General features: G+C 41.2%; 1 protein-coding gene across 1 annotated transcript in view; it reads left to right on the top strand.

Moving 5' to 3' along the window:
* Positions 1-5582: 5582 nt before the first annotated feature.
* Positions 5583-17812, top strand: part of LOC132554885 (aminopeptidase N-like) — a 49172-nt gene continuing 36942 nt past the window's right edge. Inside the window, exons 1-3 of the mRNA XM_060219218.1 lie at positions 5583-6016; positions 9435-9590; positions 16428-16619. Coding sequence (XP_060075201.1) covers positions 5583-6016; positions 9435-9590; positions 16428-16619 — 782 coding nt within the window. The remainder of the gene's footprint in view (positions 6017-9434; positions 9591-16427; positions 16620-17812) is intronic.

The following is a 17812-nucleotide window of genomic DNA, read 5'->3' as shown; positions in this document are numbered from 1 at the left end:
AAATTACCATAAAGGTAATGACGTTGAGTACTGGTTGGTGTGTACAGAATACTTGTTGTTGGTGATCTGAACAGTCTATGTATACGGTGTTTTTTTATCGTCCGTGTTAAATGTCTCCTGCATCGTCTAATCCATGGAACAATGATGTATCACCAGCGGTACAACCACTCGTCAACTGTTGTGATATCAAATTTACATTCAAGTTCTCTTTGTTTTGATGTTCAATATTTCGAGCGAAAGTGTTTTGATTGAAAATAGTTCTGTAGATTAAAGCTCTGCTCGCTTCATGTTGTTGTTGGATGAAAATCCGCAAAAATTATGATTATGGAATATATCATTCTTTTATCATACAACTGTTAAATATTGAATATTGCAAAAGTATAGAACTATGAATCACTACTTTTGACAAAGAGTTGGATGTATGTCTTTAAGTCCCATGTCCTGTGTATCTGATGTTTAACGTTAAGGCACTCAAAACTCCGAAAGCTAGCTAAAAGAAATTATCTTGACCCATATTTAGGGTCACAGCGGTCAATTTTTTTTTAAACCTTCAAATGGCACCTTGTCCATAACCAAAAAGCCTACAACCACGATAAATTGCTGGTAGGATAAAATTGAAAGAAGTTTTCGAGAAAATGAACTTGATCCATATTCAAGGTCGGTCACAGGGGTCAAGGTCAGTCACAGGGGTCAATTTGACCGGTAAGTTCATGGGATGCAACTCTACAAAATTCAAAAATAAATTATGTCGATCTGTGTTCAAGATCACAAAGGGTATTTAAAAAAAACAACTTTCAGATGACTTCTTGAAAATAAAATGAGCCTAGGACAATGATATTGGGCAGGTAGATCCTGTGGTAAAGTCCGACAAAGTTTGTGAATGGCCTTATATTCAATGAATGGCACTGGTTAAGTTAAAACTTTTAATTCTGATTAATCAAACACATATACTCTTGACTGGGCAGATTTCTGGAGTGAAGTCCAACAAATTTAGCAAAAACGGGTGACCTTGATTCATATTCAAAGAAACAAGTACCACCTTTGTTTAAACCTTCAAACGACTTTTGATCAGTCAAAATGCCTAGGAGCTTGATACTGGGTTGATAGGTCACTGGGAGGATTGTCTATGATGAGAAGTAATAATGTATTTGTGAAAATGAATAGTAGGTGAGCGATGCAGGCCTATTTGGCCTCTTGTTAGGTAGTAACGCAGTCTTTTTCCAGCGTGTGGATCACACGCGTCTGTTCTGTATGCGAGTTTTCCTTCCGAACCAGTTTGATGGAACTCATCAGATAGTTTTCTTCTGTTTTTAAGCTAGCATTTGGTAAGATGAAGGAAGGAGAAAAGACTTCCGCCAAACGCGTATGAGGCGGAAGCGAATCGCCAAAGATCGTTTTATCATCAGATAAAAAATGAAACACTGTCTAGTGAATATGTCTGACTAGTATCTATAAATGTCCAGCTAGTACATGGTATACAGAAAGGTAATCCAGCAGGGCCAATACAAGAGGAATCAAATGAACTCTTTATAGAACAAAACAAGCAGGAGGTCGCTATACTGCCAACCTCGTGATACTTGTTATTACATTATGACGTCAAAGATTTACTATAACGTGACCTTCAGAAACAGTAATAACCCTGGATAGAGGCGGGTCCAGATGGCTACATTCCGTTCAACAAGGACGGAGAGTGAGCAACGTTTTCGGGTCTGTTGTGCGCTGTGTAGTCTAGAGGAAGTGTCCCGTTCGATCATAAAGAATGTCACATGTCGTTAAACAATGGTTTTCTTCAGATTCGGAATGTAAAGGACTTAGCAGACATAATCCAGTTCTTCATTTTAGTTCAGATTCTGCCTGTGGCCCCTCCATTCATTATCATTCGCTATCTACCTGGTACTTTGATGCTCACCATGTCAGTCAAAATAAGATAGGTGGTCGTCCCCGCAAGCCTGTGAATAAAGCCCTGTCAGAGATCGTAACAAAGTCTGGAATCCAGTCAGTGCACTGAGGGAATTAAAGCTGCTTATAATTTTGGAAGAGGGAAAGGGATATAGGGTAGGGGGTAGAGGGTAGGGAGTAGAAAACAGAGGGTAGAAATAGGGGTATGGTAGAGGGTAGAGGGTAAGGATTAGGGTGTAGAAAACAGAGGGTAGGAATAGGGGTATGGTAGAGGATAGAGGGTAAGGATTAGGGAGTAGAAAACAGAGGGTAGGGGAAGGGGGTGGAGGCACGTCTTTATCACTAAGCGTGCGCATCACTGACGTCCCCGTCTGTAGCACGTCTTTATCACTAAACGTGCCCATCACTGACGTACCCGTCCGCAGCACGCTTTTATCACTAAACGTGCCCATCACTGACGTACCCGTCCGCAGCGCGCTTTTATCACTAAGCGTGTGCATCACAGACGTACTCGTCTGTAGCACGCTTTTAACACTAAACGTGCCCATCACTGACGTACCCGTCCGCAGCACGCTTTTATCACTAAACGTGCCCATCACTGACGTACCCGTCCGCAGCGCGCTTTTATCACTAAGCGTGTGCATCACAGACTTACTCGTCTGTAGCACGCTTTTATCACTAAACGTGCCCATCACTGACGTACCCGTCTGTAGCACGCTTTTATCACTAAACATGCCCATCACTGACGTATCCGTCTGTAGCACACTTTTATTACTTAACGTGCGCTCACTGACATTCCCGTTTGTAGCACGCTTTTATTACTTAACGTGCCCATCACTGACGTACCCGTCCGCAGCACGCTTTTATCACTAAACGTGCCCATCACTGACGTACCCGTCCGCAGCGCGCTTTTATCACTAAGCGTGTGCATCACAGACTTACTCGTCTGTAGCACGCTTTTATCACTAAACGTGCCCATCACTGACGTACCCGTCTGTAGCACGCTTTTATCACTAAACATGCCCATCACTGACGTATCCGTCTGTAGCACACTTTTATTACTTAACGTGCGCTCACTGACATTCCCGTTTGTAGCACGCTTTTATTACTTAACGTGCCCATCACTGACGTACCCGTCTGTAGCACGCTTTTATCACTAAACGTGCCCATCACTGACGTACCCGTCTGTAGCACGCTTTTATCACTAAACGTGCGCATCACTGACATTCAAGTTTGTAGCACGCTTTTATTACTTAACGTGCGCTCACTGACATTCCCGTCTGTAGCACGCTTTTAACACTAAAGGTGCCCATCACTGACGTACCCGTCCGCAGCACGCTTTTATCACTAAACGTGCCCATCACTGACGTACCCGTCCGCAGCGCGCTTTTATCACTAAGCGTGTGCATCACAGACTTACTCGTCTGTAGCACGCTTTTATCACTAAACGTGCCCATCACTGACGTACCCGTCTGTAGCACGCTTTTATCACTAAACATGCCCATCACTGACGTACCCGTCTGTAGCACGCTTTTATTACTTAACGTGCGCTCACTGACATTCCCGTTTGTAGCACGCTTTTATTACTTAACGTGCCCATCACTGACGTACCCGTCTGTAGCACGCTTTTATCACTAAACGTGCCCATCACTGACGTACCCGTCTGTAGCACGCTTTTATCACTAAACGTGCCCATCACTGACATTCCCGTTTGTAGCACGCTTTTATTACTTAACGTGCGCTCACTGACATTCCCGTTTGTAGCACGCTTTTATCCATAAATGTGCTTACCACTGACGATGTCTCTGACACCTCTGAAGGGAAGTTCTATGAATGAATCAGAATGTTATGATCGTACGCAATACTATGTAACTGTTTATCAGATGTCTGCGGTTTTGTATATCAGAGACAGTGCTAATCAGTTTGAAGTAAACATGTATTATAAAGTCAGGACGCTCTCATTAATCGGCTTTAGTTCCTGGTGTTCGATGCTGTAAGTCTGTTTACGTATCCTCCGATATACAAACCACACAATGTGTCACAACATCAATAAGATGTTAATTAAACATGACCGACATAACCATTGTCGAGATTTGTCAGCTCTGGGGAATAAAATCATAAAAAAGCAAAACTCGGAAAGTACATGCAAAAGGATGTACAGAGCTTACACAAAGGATGTATAGAGCTTACACAAAGGATATATAGAGCTTACACAAAGGATATATAGAGCTTACACAAAGGATATATAGAGCTTACACAAAGGATGTATAGAGCTTACACAAAGGATATATAGAGCTTACACAAAGGATATATAGAGCTTACACAAAGGATGTATAGAGCTTACAAAAAGGTTATGTAGAGCTTACACAAAGGATATATAGAGCTTACACAAAGGATGTATAGAGCTTACACAAAGGATATATAGAGCTTACACAAAGAATATAAAGAGCTTATACAAAGGATATATAGAACTTACACAAAGGATGTATAGAGCTTACACAAGAATGTATAGAGCTTACACAAAGGATATATAGAGCTTGCACAAAGGTTATATAGAGCTTACACGAAGGATATATAGAGCTCACACAAATGATATATAGAGCTCTCACAAAGTATGTATAGAGCTTACACAAAGGATGTATAGAGTTTACACAAATGATGTATATGCCTTACACAAAGGATACATAGAGCTTACACGAAGGACACAAAGGAGTGTATTTGTTACTTTGGAAATTAAGTAACGAGAGACAAGCACTTGTTTGTGTGACCTTATTCCTTTGTATTGGGGTATCAGTGTCAATCCGGTCATTTCAGAAATACGTGGAAATATAAGAAATTCATTACAAATCATACTTAATATCAAATAAGTTTGTTCTCTTCAACGCAATACGCTTGTAGAAATCCCATCCCCTTTTAAGCTTCCAATTCGTGTGTTTGTTTGTTTTTGAAATAACAATTGATGTTTTAATGAGTGTCTAATTACAATATATGCGTTTGTTTTTATTGCTAGGATGTTTTATTAAACTGACAAACTTTCATTTAACTATTTCACTAAATTCTGTTCGGATAACCGGGGACTCGAGGCCTTGGAACAGACCTTCATAGTGAGAGTTGGTACACCCGACATGGAGACTGACCCATTGTCAATAGTTCATCATTAATTGTATCAATCTGGTTCTGTTTTTCATGAACTGTTGTTCTATCTAATAACTAGTTATAATAGCCTTTAATTGTTTATCGTTATGTCGACGCAGGCACGTGAAAGTCTACAAAAGTACTATAATGAAACTTAATTAATTTATTTTTTCAATTCCATTTCACCTTAAACTTTTTAAATAATATAACACATTAGTTCCTTTGTTGTAATGTATTAATGTTGTACTAATGAAATATATTTCCTAATGCAAGCTTTATTGCATTTTGTTAATTCAAATCTGTGATATTTATATGTTTTTTTTTCATAATAATAGCATTTCTGAGACAATGTCATTCTTTTCCTTGGGATGTACATGGCGTCCATTACTAAAGGGATTTGTGGCGTGTCACGAAATGGCGTCAAAGCGAGGCTCTCCGCCATCACAGTGAATTACCTAGGTTTTAAATTTGCTGGGTTGTTATGATCATTCTTTTTCATCATTACAGGTACCGCATGTCCGGCTGTGACGTCACCTCCAGATACGACAATGGCGCCATCTGTCACAACGGAAGCGCCCTCTCAGACTGTTGATGTACGGCTGCCCACTTCCCTGAAACCTGAACTGTATAAAGTCGAATTGAAACCGAACATGTACGCGGACGACCCGTCGACCTTCACCTTTGACGGAGACGTAGATATACGAATGGAATGTGTACAAGCCACTCGGAACATTACCGTACATATCAACCTTCTCAATATCACCGCCGGAAGTATACAAGTTACAGCGGAAGACCAGACTGAACCTGCGCTATCAATGACGAGCTTCGAGTTGGACACGGAACGACAGTTTTTGATCGTCCACCTCAGCAGGGATCTTGTACCGACTAAGTTTTATCATCTAGCTCTGGCTTTCGTGGGGCCATTGAAAGATGACTTGCACGGACTGTATCTGAGTTCGTACAAAAGGGGCAACGAATCTGTGTAAGTAACCGTCAGCTACAATTGAACTTAGTAAATAACTCCACCCCATGGTCATTATTAAGTTAAACTGTATAAATGGATTGATCTAAAGTCCCAATGACACACATACATGTTATGGGCAAACTCCCGCCATAGGCACAACATATCAGAGTCGTCTTATATGGTTTAGTATCGGCTTCTTCGTGGTTGTCATTTTCGTTCCCGCAAACCCAACTGGTCAGATTAGAACGACTCGGGACGGGATTGGACAGGAAAGAACGGTTCGGCACAGACTGGTCGGAGTAGAACGGCTCGGGACGAACTGGTTAGTGTAGAACAGCTTAGGACGGACTGTTTAGTGTAGAACGGTCCGTGACGGACTGGTCAGAGTAGAACAACTCGGGAAAACAGGTTTTAGTAAACTAGCTCGGGACGGTCTGGTCAGAGTAGATTGGCTCGGCTCCGACTGGTCGGAGTAGAACGGCTTGGGACAAACTGATTGGAGTAGAACGGCCGGGGACGGACTGGTTAGTGTATGATGGCTCGGGACGGACTGGTTAGTGTAGAACGACTCGAGGAAAACTTGTTAAAGTGGACTAACTCGAGACGGTCTGGTCAGAGTAGAATGGCTCGGGACGGAGTGGTTAGTGTAGAACGATCAGGACGGACTGGTTAGTGTATAATGGCTCGGGACGGACTGGTTAGTGTAAAATGGCTAGGGACGGACTGGTTAGCGTAGAATGGCTCGGGACGGAATGGTTAGTGTAGAATAGCTCAGGACGGAATGGTTAGCGTAGAATGGCTCGGGACGGACTGGTTAGTGTAGAATGGCTCGGGACGGACTGGTTAGCGTAGAATTGCTCGGGACGGACTGGTTAGTGTAGAATGGCTCGGGACGGACTGGTTAGTGTATAATGGCTCGGGACGAACTTGCTAGAGTAGAATGGCCGGAACGGACCGGTTAGTGTAGAATTGCTCGGGACGGACTGGTTAGTGTATAATGGCTCGGGACGAACTGGTTAGCGTAGAATGGCTCGGGACGGTCGGAGTAGGACGGCTCGGGACGTGCTATAGAATGTACATTTGTGACTCATTAAGTCCGTTAACTTCTCATTTTATTTTATCCTTGTACACATAACTCCAGCCTATTCTGAATCAGTACCTTTAGTGAAAGTCTTTTTTTATATTAGTTAATTCATTCATTTTGCAGACTTTTGAAATGTATCCTTTTTTGTTAACAGTACGATGACAATTTTTCAAACGATTCTCAGCCGAGAAAAACATTAACCCCTGAATTTTTAATGATACTTAAGAAAAAATGTCATTTTGCTTCAACATGAATTTACACTCTTTTCCAGCCAACTTTTTGGTAAGCAACCCCTATATATTTAGAATCATTGGAATACAAACTTTCTAATTCTTTTGACAAATAACATGTTTTACAAATGATTCCACTATGAACAGCTACAATGGCAAGCTAGTTAGACTTGTAAATAAACAACAAGGACTCAATAGGAATTGAAATTGGCCGTTTTTATTAACGACGTATATATATATATAAATGTACATATGTAAATTCTCCTGAATGTACATCATATATCAAATTATTTTGTTAACAATGTTATGAAAAAACATTAAACAAGTCTAAGATGGGAGTCAGAAAAACGCCCCTCGACATATGTACACCAAAACGCGTTTGTTAAATGAAACAATGAAATGGGAAAAAAAAACAGACAAGCAACTAGCCTTGAATGACGGAAAATAACCCCTTTATTGAGTATTTAAGATATATCTAAAGAGATATACAACATGTAATAAAGAAACTTCAGTTCACGACGAAGTCATAAGATAAGCAAATAAGAATTATTTCTTTAACCACTATAGGAAAATAAAAAGTAGGCCATAACAAAGTCAAAAAGTATGCAACAACTACAAGGTAGTTATTATGTAACCAACAGACAAAATAAGTACCACAATTAATGAAGATGACGGGAGGACCGCAGGGGGAGGAGGTGGGAAAAGGAATTTAAATGACAATAAACTTTGACAGCAAGTCATATAAATAAAAGATGCTACTGACCTTGTTCCTCCATGATGTCCGAAAGGTCTCTGACCAGTGGTGGTCAGTGCCCTTTACTTATATAGCGTGCTAAAAATAGCACCAAATTACTGCATCCCTAGACCCTATCACCTCCTTCCAAACGGTTAGCATCCGCTCACACATAACGTAACTACAAACATTATATAGTTCCATCTATAAACTTAGTCAACATAACAAAGAAATAAAATATATGTGGAACATTCATAAATGACATTAAACCAATGATTTAATAAGTATTTATCAATAATTATGTTACCATAGCAACCAGAATTTTGAAAATTTGAAAAAATGTTAATTTCATATTAAAAAGTGACATTAAACCAATGATTTAATAAGTATTTATCAATAATTATGTTACCATAGTGTAAGGTACACGTCTGGTACAGAGAGGTGTTTGGTGTTATAACATTGTAAGGTACACGTCTGGTACAGAGATGTGTTTGGTGTTATAACATTGTAAGGTACATGTCTGGTACAGAGATGTGTTTGGTGTTATAACATTGTAAGGTACACGTCTGGTACAGAGATGTGTTTGGTGTTATAACATTGTAAGGTACACGTCTGGTACAGAGATGTGTTTGGTGTTATAACATTGTAAGGTACACGTCTGGTACAGAGATGTGTTGGTGTTATAACATTGTAAGGTACACATCTGGTACAGAGATGTGTTGGTGTTATAACATTGTAAGGTACACATCTGGTACAGAGATGTGTTGGTGTTATAACATTGTAAGGTACACATCTGGTACAGAGATGTGCTGTTGACATTATGTACAGTATACTACTGATATACACATTTGTCGGGTTGTTAAATATGTCAGTAATTAAATATTTACATAATATCTATTAAGTAATCAATATCTTTTCTATTCTCTATTAGTATATTGATGGCGGGATGAATTTTGATCTACAATTTATCAACATGAATCCAGTGAGAAACCTTCTGTACAGGTTAACAGAACCCTATACTGCTGCTTTATTTTTATATACAAACGATTTCCTTAGGCACAATACTGTCCTGCTGATACCTCCATCACTTCACCGAATGACCGAAATTTTCACCTGATTTAGGAATGGCTGATAACATTCTGCTTATTTCACAAGGACATCCATGTGCAAATAACTGATAATGTTTTTCATAAAGTATATGATACATATCAGTCGTCGTATAGTTTCATAGTTTCAGAAAAGGATCTGTTGTCCGTGCGAAATAGAATATACAATGCGATGTGTATTCTTATTATAGACTCCCTCCCTAGTGACAGTAACTCACTTCGGACATTTATATCCATATTGGTCCCCCCGTTTTCTGTCCGAATAACCAAGCTTGTGTTTCAGGTACATAGCCACGACTCAGTTCCAGCCAACTGATGCCAGGAAGACATTTCCGTGTTTTGATGAGCCCGGGATCAAAGCCAGATTTGACATCGTATTGGTCAGAAAAAGTCACATGGTATCACTATCAAATATGCCAATTATCACGACAGAGAATAGGTGAGATTGATGAAGAATGCGCCATGAATGAATCGGAACACCTCTGCAATCTTGGCCATCTAATACACAAGATGCGAGAGGTTTCGATTGCTGTTTGTTACGTTACCGACCTCTGTATGGGCTGTTTTTTAACGCTACCCCACTAACAATTGTTGCATTTTAGCTTAAAACCTTTTGCCCCAGACTATCCAGCAGATGACCTGACATCCTTAACAGGAGAGACCATGGAGTAATCTCCCTTGTGTGTACTCTCCTGATAGCCCGTTTTGTGCTTTTCAGATACCTGTGCGCCACCTTCCTAGCCCCAGTGGCTGCTCGAAATGTCATTCCATGTTTCGACGAGCCCGCTTTGAAAGCCCGCTTTGACATTACTATAATGCGAAAAGGATCTGTAAAAGCCATATGTAATACTCCACTCAAATATTCAGAAGAAAGGTAAGATAGTGACCTTGACCTTTACAATTTGACCTTAACAAGATATAAATTTTAATTAATGTTTGTGCTCACGATTCCAACCATTAGGCAATAAACGAGTGATTAGAATTTGAAATATGAACTGCCACTCCCCCTCCCAATCCCCAAACCTGTAGTCGCTAGTTCAAAAACTATAAACATTTTTTCCCAAGTGTAATAGACTCTTCGGTCAGCTTGGATACGAAATAAATTGTAGGGGTCAGAGGGTCAAGGTCATAGTTTAATGTTTAAATTGTATTTGCTATACATTTTCGCCATTGAATGTTTTTTTGTTGAATTTTGGGCCGGAGTATTATATACGTGTATTTACGTTTCCTTTCATTTTATGCACAAGGCTCTGTATACCTCACTACTTGTCTACAACAATCACAGGCAGCGAGGATCCAAATCTAGCAATCATTTGATAAAGAATCAAGAAATTCCAAAACAATCGTAAATGCAATGTTTAGGCAACATGTCGCAGCCACGTCATCCTCCTACATGACGACGATGTAATCTCGTCATCATAACCAAAATGGTTTTGTGTCTCGGTATTGGTAGACGTGGTCCCTCCCCTGTGTATTGATATAGAGATACTGCATAAGATATAAAACTTTGTAACGCCAATTTGTCTTGTTTGTACGTCCTGTCTCTGTGTGTTGTTTGTATCTATGTAGGGGATGACTCTGTGACACATGTTGTTATATGTACGTCCTGTCCCTGTGTGTTGTTTGTGTCTATGTAGGGGGAGACTCTGTGACACACGTTGTTATATGTCCGTCCTGTCCGTCTGTGAGTATCATTGTTTGTATCTATGTAGGGGATGACTCTGTGACACATGTTGTTATATGTACGTCCTGTCCATCCTTGAATATCTTTGTTTGTATCTATATAGGGGATGACTCTGTGACACATGTTGTTATATGTACATCCTGTCCGTCCGTGTGAATCATTGTTTGTATCTATGTAGGGGGTGACTCTGTGACACCTGTTGTTATATGTACATCCTGTCCGTCCGTGAGTATCATTGTTTGTATCTATGTAGGGGGTGACTCTGTGACACATGTTGTTATATGTACGTCCTGTCCGTCCGTGAGTATCATTGTTTGTATCTATGTAGGGGATGACTCTGTGACACATGTTGTTATATGTACGTCCTGTCCCTGTGTGTTGTTTGTGTCTATGTAAGGGGAGACGTGACACATGTTGTTATATGTTGTTTGTATCTATATAGGGATGACTCTGTGACACATGTTGTTATATGTACGTCCTGTCCGTCCGTGAGAATCATTGTTTGTATCTATGTAGGGGGTGACTCTGTGACACATGTTGTTATATGTACGTCCTGTCCGTCCGTGTGTATCATTGTTTGTATCTATGTAGGGGATGACTCTGTGACACATGTTGCACAATTCAATGCAATTACGATATTCTGTGCATGGATATATAATTGAATTTAAATATGATATAATGAACTGAGGTTGAGATTTTCGGCATGGCATGAAAGACCTTTGAACATATTGCTAATCCTTTGTACCTCCTGTGTTCGCACGTCCATCTGTCCGTCGTTTATCACGTTTGAATGTTGGCATGTGTGGACGTAAATATTTAAACAAAGAGAAGGATGAATTGTAGTGATTCTTGCAGGTGGTTGAGGTTTTCCCTCAGCAAAATCGTTAAAATTCACTTGACCTTGATCCGCTTCAAAGGTCACCAATGCGAAATACAAACGTCATCATATTGAATAACGCCTATATGTGTGTTTTTGTAAGTATGTTTAAGGTACAGTAACCATAGCAATAATTCATCGTTATTCACAAGGGATCTGTTGACATTTACAGATCTATTGGTATTTACATAATTATTTACAATATCCGTGATGTCTCAAGGGAGCCCGTGTAAATAGTTTATATAATGCTGGCCCACAATACACGAATGTGACAGTGACAGTACGCGTGATGCGGCCGTGTGTCGTCCTGTTATAGTGTCAGCTACTGCCGGACACCGTTAACATTGCTCCAAGTACGGAAATTGATTTTCTCTTGATTGGCGATAGTTTAACGTGACAGAGGTGTCATTATCTCCCTTGATTCGAGAAAATTAGAGACAATGATCAGATAGCGTGTCAGTAATTAACGAACGAGAGCGTGATAATCAACCGAAATTTGAGGTACAGAGGGGTAAATTTACCCGACAGGAACTAGAAGGGAACGAGGCTGTATCGATAGTATCCAACAGATGGGAGCGAGGCTCTATCTGTACAACGTAGAATTTAACAGGTATAAATGAAGCTGTACTTGTTGTATTTAATAATAAGGAATAAGACTGTGAAAGAAGTATATATCTTTGCTATCAAATAGGCGGGAACGAGGCTGTATCTGTAGTATCTGATGGAAGGAAACGAGATTGTAGCGGCGGTATCTGATAGGCGAGAACGAGGCTTATTTGTTGGTGGAGGGAACGAGGTTGTACTTTAGGCAGAGGAAACAGGGCTGCATTTGAAAGAAGTTGGGTCAGTAAGTGGAGGGAAAGAAGTTGTATATATAGGAGGAGGGAAAGAGGTTTATCTGCAGGAGACGGAAATAAGGTTGTACCTATAGAAGAAGGGAAAGAGGTTGTATCGGTAGAAGAAGGGAAAGAGATTATATCTGTAGAAGGAGGGAAAGAGGTTGTAACTGTAGAAGGGAACGAGGACGTATATGCAGGAGGAGGGAATTTGTTTGTATCTGCAGGAGGAGGGAAGAAGGTTGTCTCTGTAGAAGGAGGGAAAGAGGTCGTATCTGTAGAAGGGAATGACGACGTATATGTAGGAGGAAGGAAAGGGGTTTTATCTGTAGGAAGAGGGATTGAGGCTCTATCTGTAGAGAAAGGGAAAGAGGTTATACCGGTATAAGAAAGGATCGGTCCTGTATCTGCTGAGAATAGGAAACGAGGTCAAACGAGGTCATACTAGTACCATACAGAACTCTCCATCAATAGCTATGTATGTTTAATGACACGGACGGGATACAAGATGGTCCCATGTATTTAAGGATCAGTTTAAATTATGTTTCCGTGTTTGTCATCCATAACATAAAAGATTAATGTACTCTAAATAAACCGCGCATTGGCAAAACTTGTTTATATGGATGTCCCGGTATACACAGAACGGTGTAAGAGAGGTATGGATGTCTCTGTATACACAGAACGGTGTAAGAGAGGTATGGATGTCTCGGTATACACAGAACGGTGTAAGAGAAGTGTGGATGTCCCGGTATACACAGAACGGTGTAAGAGAAGTGTGGATGTCCCGGTATACACAGAACGGTGTAAGAGAAGTGTGGATGTCCCGGTATACACAGAACGCTGTAAGAGAAGTGTGGATGTCTCGGTATACACTGAACGCTGTAAGAGAGGTGTGGATGTCCCGGTACACATAGAACGCTGTAAGAGAAGTGTGGATGTCCCGGTATACACAGAACGCTGTAAGAGAGGTGTGGATGTCCCGGTACACATAGAACGCTGTAAGAGAAGTGTGGATGTCCCGGTATACACAGAACGGTGTAAGAGAAGTGTGGATGTCCCGGTATACACAGAACGCTGTAAGAGAAGTGTGGATGTCTCGGTATACACAGAACGCTGTAAGAGAAGTGTGGATGTCCCGGTACACATAGAACGCTGTAAGAGAAGTGTGGATGTCCCGGTATACACAGAACGCTGTAAGAGAGGTATGGATGTCTCGGTATACACAGAACGCTGTAAGAGAAGTGTGGATGTCTCGGTATACACAGAACGCTGTAAGAGAGGTGTGGATGTCCCGGTACACATAGAACGCTGTAAGAGAAGTGTGGATGTCTCGGTACACATAGAACGCTGTAAGAGAAGTGTGGATGTCTCGGTATACACAGAACGCTGTAAGAGAAGTGTGGATGTCCCGGTACACATAGAACGCTGTAAGAGAAGTGTGGATGTCCCGGTACACATAGAACGCTGTAAGAGAAGTGTGGATGTCTCGGTATACACAGAACGCTGTAAGAGAAGTGTGGATGTCCCGGTATACACAGAACGCTGTAAGAGAGGTGTGGATGTCCCGGTACACATAGAACGCTGTAAGAGAAGTGTGGATGTCCCGGTACACATAGAACGCTGTAAGAGAAGTGTGGATGTCTCGGTATACACAGAACGCTGTAAGAGAAGTGTGGATGTCCCGGTATACACAGAACGCTGTAAGAGAAGTGTGGATGTCCCTGTATACACAGAACGCTGTAAGAGAAGTGTGGATGTCTCGGTATACACAGAACGCTGTAAGAGAAGTGTGGATGTCTCGGTATACACAGAACGCTGTAAGAGAAGTGTGGATGTCTCGGTATACACAGAACGCTGTAAGAGAGGTATGGATGTCTCGGTATACACAGAACGCTGTAAGAGAAGTGTGGATGTCCCGGTATACACAGAACGCTGTAAGAGAAGTGTGGATGTCTCGGTACACATAGAACGCTGTAAGAGAAGTGTGGATGTCTCGGTATACACAGAACGGTGTAAGAGAAGTGTGTATGTCGCGGTATACACAGAACGCTGTAAGAGAAGTGTTGATGTCTCGGTATACACAGAACGGTGTAAGAGAAGTGTGGATGTCCCGGTATACACAGAACGCTGTAAGAGAAGTGTGGATGTCCCGGTATACACAGAACGCTGTAAGAGAAGTGTGGATGTCCCGGTATACACAGAACGCTGTAAGAGAAGTGTGGATGTCCCGGTATACATAGAACGCTGTAAGAGAAGTGTGGATGTCCCGGTATACATAGAACGCTGTAAGAGAAGTGTGGATGTCTCGGTCTACATAGAACGCTGTAAGAGAAGTGTGGATGTCCCGGTATACACAGAACGCTGTAAGAGAAGTGTGGATGTCCCTGTATACACAGAACGCTGTACGAGAAGTGTGGATGTCTCGGTATACACAGAACGCTGTAAGAGAAGTGTGGATGTCCCTGTATACACAGAACGCTGTAAGAGAAGTGTGGATGTCCCTGTATACACAGAACGCTGTAAGAGAAGTGTGGATGTCCCTGTATACACAGAACGCTGTAAGAGAAGTGTGGATGTCTCGGTATACACAGAACGCTGTAAGAGAAGTGTGGATGTCTCGGTGTACACATAGAACGCTGTAAGAGAAGTGTGGATGTCCCGGTATACACAGAACGCTGTAAGAGAAGTGTGGATGTCCCGGTATACATAGAACGCTGTAAGAGAAGTGTGGATGTCCCTGTATACACAAAACGCTGTAAGAGAAGTGTGGATGTCTCGGTATACACAGAACGCTGTAAGAGAAGTGTGGATGTCTCGGTGTACACATAGAACGCTGTAAGAGAAGTGTGGATGTCCCGGTATACACAGAACGCTGTAAGAGAAGTGTGGATGTCCCGGTATACATAGAACGCTGTAAGAGAAGTGTGGATGTCTCGGTATACACAGAACGCTGTAAGAGAAGTGTGGATGTCCTGGTATACACAGAACGCTGTAAGAGAAGTGTGGATGTCTCGGTATACATAGAACGCTGTAAGAGAAGTGTGGATGTCTCGGTATACACAGAACGCTGTAAGAGAAGTGTGGATGTCTCACAGAACGGTATGTGGATGTCACAGAACGCTGTAAGAGAAGTGTGGCTGTAAGAGAAGTGTGGATGTCTCGGTATACACAGAACGCTGTAAGAGAAGTGTGGATGTCTCGGTCTACATAGAACGCTGTAAGAGAAGTGTGGATGTCCCGGTATACACAGAACGCTGTAAGAGAAGTGTGGATGTCTCGGTATACACAGAACGCTGTAAGAGAAGTGTGGATGTCTCGGTATACACAGAACGCTGTAAGAGAAATGTGGATGTCCCGGTATACATAGAACGCTGTAAGAGAAGTGTGGATGTCCCTGTATACACAGAACGCTGTAAGAGAAGTGTGGATGTCTCGGTATACACAGAACGCTGTAAGAGAAGTGTGGATGTCTCGGTACACATAGAACGCTGTAAGAGAAGTGTGGATGTCTCGGTCTACATAGAACGGTGTAAGAGAAGTGTGGATGTCTCGGTATACACAGAACGGTGTAAGAGAAGTGTGGATGTCTCGGTCTACATAGAACGTCTTTTGTGAAGAAAGTTTTTGCGTCTTAGTCTTTTAATTAATCCTATCATTATTAGAATTAAACGTTGAGAAAACCAAGGTTATTTCAGTAGTTCGGTATGTTTTCGTGAAAAGTCTTTAACGTTGTAAAAACCTCGCTTTCACTCGACGTTAAAACGATATTTACAAATTTGAGGATTGATTGTTTTATATAGAGTTTGATGTGATTTTTGCTCTAATTATTGAATGAAAATTTAGAGGGGAAAAGTGATTTTCTGACGATTTACATTACAGAGCCGATGGCTGGTTCGCCGACGTGTTCGATACAACACCGGCAATGTCGACATATCTCTTGGCCTTCATTGTATCCGACTTCGAGAAAACCAGTAATCTGACGCGAAACAATGTAATGGTGAGTCTCGAATTATCACAAGGAATAATAGAACGTAACGGCTGGTCTCAACCAATCACAAGGGACGTGACAATGTAACAGTAAGTCTCAACCAATCACAAGGGACGTGGCAATGTAACAGGAAGTCTCAACCAATCACAAAGAATATAACAATGTTACGGTAAGTCTCAACCAATCACAAGGGACGTGACAATGTAACAGAAAGTCTCAGCCAATCACATGGAACGTGACAATGTAACGGTAAGTCTCAACCAATCACAAGGGACGTGACAATGTAACAGTAAGTCTCAACCAATCACAATGAATTTGACAATGTTATGGTAAGTCTAAACCAATCACAATGAATTTAACAATGTTACGGGTGTCAGACATCCTTTAGTGCGTTATCAATAGACGATGAGTGCTGTTTCTACCGACCTCACGACACTCGTGGATCACGTGACTACCACAACATTTACTCCTTATTAGCAAAACGTTGTATGTCTTATGAACACTAATGAAATTTTAAACAATTGTACTTTTTCCGTGTGTACTATTCCCGTAGAAATTGGTGTTTCCTTTAATGAAAAAGAATCATGGCTTGATGGTCTATAGGGGCTATGAGCGGCGTGAACAAGGCTGCTAGCTAATGAAAAGTACACACTAATTTCTTTATCTAATTGTAAGCATCAATTGTGCCTTATGTTTTGCATTCATTTGAACGCCGTGTTAATTGGATTGTCAATCAGGGATATACAGAGACAGAGTGGTTAGTCGAGGCCAAATCCTTTAAGACGTGTTAAATCGCATATCTAGTTCGAGGTTAAAATTGAAAATGTGATCTGTATGTAATCGGCCTGCCGTCTTCAGCAGTCAGTCTTTACGTGTAAGTTAAGATAAACGTTATTTCCGGGAGCTTTATAACAAAGTAAACCGGAAGCATTCCAATATTTTGATAACAGATGTGTTAATCATACATTGTTTACTCCGTAAAGTCTTATTAAAAGTTGATACACAAGAATTTTACGATATGGTCTAAGTACAGAAATAAGCTTTTATTTCTATTTGTGATGCTTGGAATGTTGACTTTGGATGATCATACTAAGGAAAGACTTTCGCTATCACCTATACGCCACTGGTTGTAAAATTAGGACCCCTCACCTGTACCCCACTGGTGTTAACATTAGTACCCCTCACCTGTACCCCACCGGCCTTAACATTAATACCCCTCACCTGTACCCCACTGGTGTTAACATTAATACCCCTCACCTGTACCCCACTGGTGTTA

The sequence above is a fragment of the Ylistrum balloti genome, unplaced genomic scaffold (assembly GCF_031769215.1).
Source record: "Ylistrum balloti isolate Yb309-2 unplaced genomic scaffold, AGI_CSIRO_Ybal_v1 Utg370448, whole genome shotgun sequence".
Classification (NCBI taxonomy): domain Eukaryota; kingdom Metazoa; phylum Mollusca; class Bivalvia; order Pectinida; family Pectinidae; genus Ylistrum; species Ylistrum balloti.
The sequence above is the reverse complement of the archived record's forward strand: the minus strand, read 5'-3'. Positions and strand labels throughout refer to the sequence as shown.